At 38.0% G+C, this 3,956-nt stretch overlaps 1 protein-coding gene and 1 pseudogene across 1 annotated transcript; both read right to left on the minus strand.

Moving 5' to 3' along the window:
- Positions 1-1,602: 1,602 nt before the first annotated feature.
- On the minus strand, positions 1,603-2,624 carry LOC138371957 (zinc finger protein 271-like). The gene has a single exon (XM_069336996.1). The coding sequence runs from the start codon at positions 2,599-2,601 to the stop codon at positions 1,795-1,797; it is 807 nt and encodes a 268-aa protein (XP_069193097.1). The 5' UTR covers positions 2,602-2,624; the 3' UTR covers positions 1,603-1,794.
- Positions 2,624-3,467, minus strand: LOC138371958 (zinc finger protein 271-like; annotated as a pseudogene).
- Between the last annotated feature and the right edge of the window lie 489 nt (positions 3,468-3,956).

The following is a 3,956-nucleotide window of genomic DNA, read 5'->3' on the forward strand; positions in this document are numbered from 1 at the left end:
CAAAGCACACAGGACTGCAGATTGAATGTGTCACTGACCCAACAGGCAGCATGATGGAGGCAAAAACAATGAGTGTCACCCTGAGACAAGGGGACAGAGCAGCCCTCAAACTCGCAAAAATGAGAGGAAATTCAGGGGTCACATCCACAGGACCCCGAGCACCCCCGCGGGGTTTCCCAGGGTCCCCTAGACTCGGTATGCTAAGGGTTATTCCAGACAGGGTACTGCTAACTGGCACCCAAGCTACCAAACAACACTGCTAAAGCTGAACCCTCGAGACGTGTCCACTCTTGAGGGGTGAAGCAGGGGGGTACAACCAAACACAATCAACCCTAATATAAAGGGGAAGGAACACCAAGGCAGACCCTCACCAGGCAAAAAGAAAAAGAAAAGAAAAACCTCGCAAGAGGACAGTGTACCCAGAGAGAACAGAGCCGGCTGCTGTTATAGGTGAAAACTAGCTATGCAGTACCCTGCGCCCCTACCAGTGCAATAACTACCACTTACCCCCAAGGCAAACTAGGGAGGAAATCCCCCAAAACACTCGGGGCAGTCAATCGCCAATGACTTGTGGAAGGGAACCCCAAGCCCCAAGGACGGTACTTACAGGGCACTCAGGGAAGGTGACCCTAAGCACAAGCAGCCGAGTATCTGTGAATATTACTCCCAGCTCGCACACCACTATAAAAGCACTACTGAAAGGAAGACAGCACAACAAAAGTCCAAAGCTGGAGCCACAACGACCAAGCCTTATCCCATTAGCCGAAGAACTGAGGTGTAGATCGCCGGCGCAGAGGTCTGGGGCTTCCTCTGCCCCCTCCCAGGAACATTGATATGGTTTCTCTCCTGTATGAATCCTCATGTGCTTTTTTAGACATGATTTATCTGAAAAGTTTTTTAGACACATTGTACAGTGATATGGTTTCTCTCCAGTATGAATCCTCATGTGCTTTTTTCTCCCAGGAAGGGGGAAAACTATGCAGACATGTGGCATGGCTCTTGTGACGTCATGCTCATTTGCTCATTTTCAATTGGGGGAGTTCTGTCCACTTGTTTTGTCATTTTCGTTAGTTTCACCAGAATAATGATTTGTTTTGAGGCTCTTACCTTTCTGGGTGCCTGTCCTGGTCGATGGCAGATACAGAATGCTTCAAAATCATATGTGCATTTCTATGGGCCATTGCTCCTCGTGCCTCTCTGAGGGGGGCCAGGTTCTGGCCATGGTCCCCGGTAGGCCTAGAACTCCACCCACATCGACTGATGCCAAAAGTTAAGACTATCCCTATCAGCCTGGATAGCCTTGGGAAGCTGCAAGAGCTCCAGGGAGCCATAGGGGCACCCCCCCCAGAAAAAACTCTAGGCAGTCAAATGATCTTTTGACTTCAAAGAAAAGAAAGTGGTTATTCAACTGTACAAGTTTCTAGTGTGCTGCCATTTTGACTACTGTATCTAAGCATGAAAACCTCATTTTCAGAAAAACACATCTCCTATGGGGAAAGTTTAATCACACAACAAATATTATCCCAGGACAAGGTACATATAGGGTGGTGGAAAAGAACGCTTAAGAGCCTACTTCTGTTATCATGTGGGTTCTGTGCTTTATCAACCAATAAGGATAACAATTTCAATTATGTAAAGTCATTAGAGTCAATGCTATTGATCTCCAACATGATGTTTCGTGTGTCTTACTAAACTTAATTTACATGCAGCCTTTTAGACATGCTCAAATGGTATGGTTTCTCTCCTGTATGAGTCCTCATGTGCGATATTAGACTTGATTTTCATGAAAATCTTTTACACACACACTGAACTGATTTTCTCTCGTGTATGAATTTTCATGTGCCTCGTTAGATGTGGTTTACGTGAAAAGTCTTTAAGACATTCTGAACAGTGATATGGTCTCTCTCCTGTATGAATCCTCATGTGTGCATTTAAATTTGATTTATGTGAAAATTTTTTCAGACACACTGTACAGTGATATGGTTTCTCTCCTGTATGAATCTTCATGTGTGCTATTAGATAAGACCTGTGTGAAAAATCTTTTAGACATTCTGAACATTGATATGGTTTCTCTCCTGTATGAATCTTCATGTGTGATAACAAATATGATTTACTTGTAAATTTTTTTAGACATTCTGAACAGTGATATGGCTTTTCTTCTTTATGAATCCTCATGTGTGATATTAGAACTGATTTATGTGAAAAGTCTTTTAGACATACTGTACAGTGATGTGGTTTCTCTCCAGAATGAATCCTCATATGCGATCTTAAATTTGATTTATTTGAAAAGTATTTTAGGCATTCTGAACAGTGATATGGTTTATCTCCTGTATGAATCCTCATGTGTGACATTAGACTTGATTTAACTGAAAAATATTTTAGACATTCTGAGCAGTGATATGGTTTCTCTTTTGTATGAATCCTCATGTGCCTTACTAGATCTGATTTGTTTGTAAAGCCTTTTAGACATTCGAAACATTGACATGGTTTATCTCCTGTATGAATCCTCATGTGCCTTATTAGTACTGATTTGCATGAAAAGTTTTTTAGACACACTGAACAAGAACAATGATATGGTTTCTCTCCTATATGAATCGACATGTGTAATATTAGAGCTGATTTATGTGAAAAGTCTTTTAGACATTCTGCACACTGATGTGGTTTCTCTCCTGTATGAATTTTATGTGTGATATTAGATTAGATTTTTGTGAAAAATCTTTTAGACATTCTGAAGATTGATATGGTTTCTCTCCTGTATGAATCCTCATGTGTGATATTAGATTAGATTTTTGTGAAAAATCTTTTAGACAATCTGAACATTGATATGGTTTCTCTCCTGTATGAATCCTCATGTGCTTTTTTAGACATGATTTATCTGAAAAGTTTTTTAGACACATTGTACAGTGATATGGTTTCTCTCCAGTATGAATCCTCATGTGCTTTTTTAGACATGATTTATCTGAAAAGTTTTTTAGACACATTGTACAGTGTTATGGTTTCTCTCCTGTATGAATCCTCATGTGCTTTTTTAGACATGATTTATCTGAAAAGTTTTTTAGACACATTGTACAGTGTTATGGTTTCTCTCCTGTATGAATCCTCATGTGCTTTTTTAGAATTGATTTATCTGAAAAGTTTTTTAGACACATTGTACAGTGATATGGTTTCTCTCCAGTATGAATCCTCATGTGTGATATTAGATTTGATTTGTTGGAAAAGTATTTCAGACATTCTGAACAGTGATATGGTTTTTCTCCTGTATGAATCCTCATGTGTGATATTAGATTTGATTTGTTGGAAAAGTCTTTTAGACATTCTGAACAGTGATATGGTTTCTCTCCTGTATGAATCCTCATGTGTGATATTAGATTTGATTTATGTGAAAAGTCTTTTAAACACATTGTACAGTGATATGGCTTGTCTCCTGAATGGGCACTCATATTTATCTTTAGATATTTCTGAAAGTAATTTTTAGACAATGAATATTTAATATTGATTTTTCTCTAATTTTTTTAATGCTATTATATGAAATGTTTTCATAAAATATTTTAGAACATTTAACACTGATGAGGTTTTTATTTGAAGAAATATGTGTACAGTTTAATTGACTGTATAGATCTTCATAGTTATTTGATCCACAAAACGTAAGTACTAACTCAATACATTATATTAGATTAGTGAAGTCTTGTATATAATGATTATTATTATTCTCGTGAATATATCCTTGTATGTTTTATAAATCACGCAGAAAAATATTATTAACATACATGTGTGATATGGTTTTTAAAATGGTGTGGAGTTTTTGTGTATTACTGAAGCAAATATTGTTAAAAGATGCCAAAACTTGAGGGATGTATAAATAATGCATGTTACTACATAGTAGTCAGTAGGGAGCAGCCATGCAATTGTGTTACCTTTGTTGTCAACACATAGCCCACAATATCAAACAAAAACTG

This window comes from Procambarus clarkii, chromosome 37 (genome assembly GCF_040958095.1).
Source record: "Procambarus clarkii isolate CNS0578487 chromosome 37, FALCON_Pclarkii_2.0, whole genome shotgun sequence".
In the NCBI taxonomy this organism is placed as follows: domain Eukaryota; kingdom Metazoa; phylum Arthropoda; class Malacostraca; order Decapoda; family Cambaridae; genus Procambarus; species Procambarus clarkii.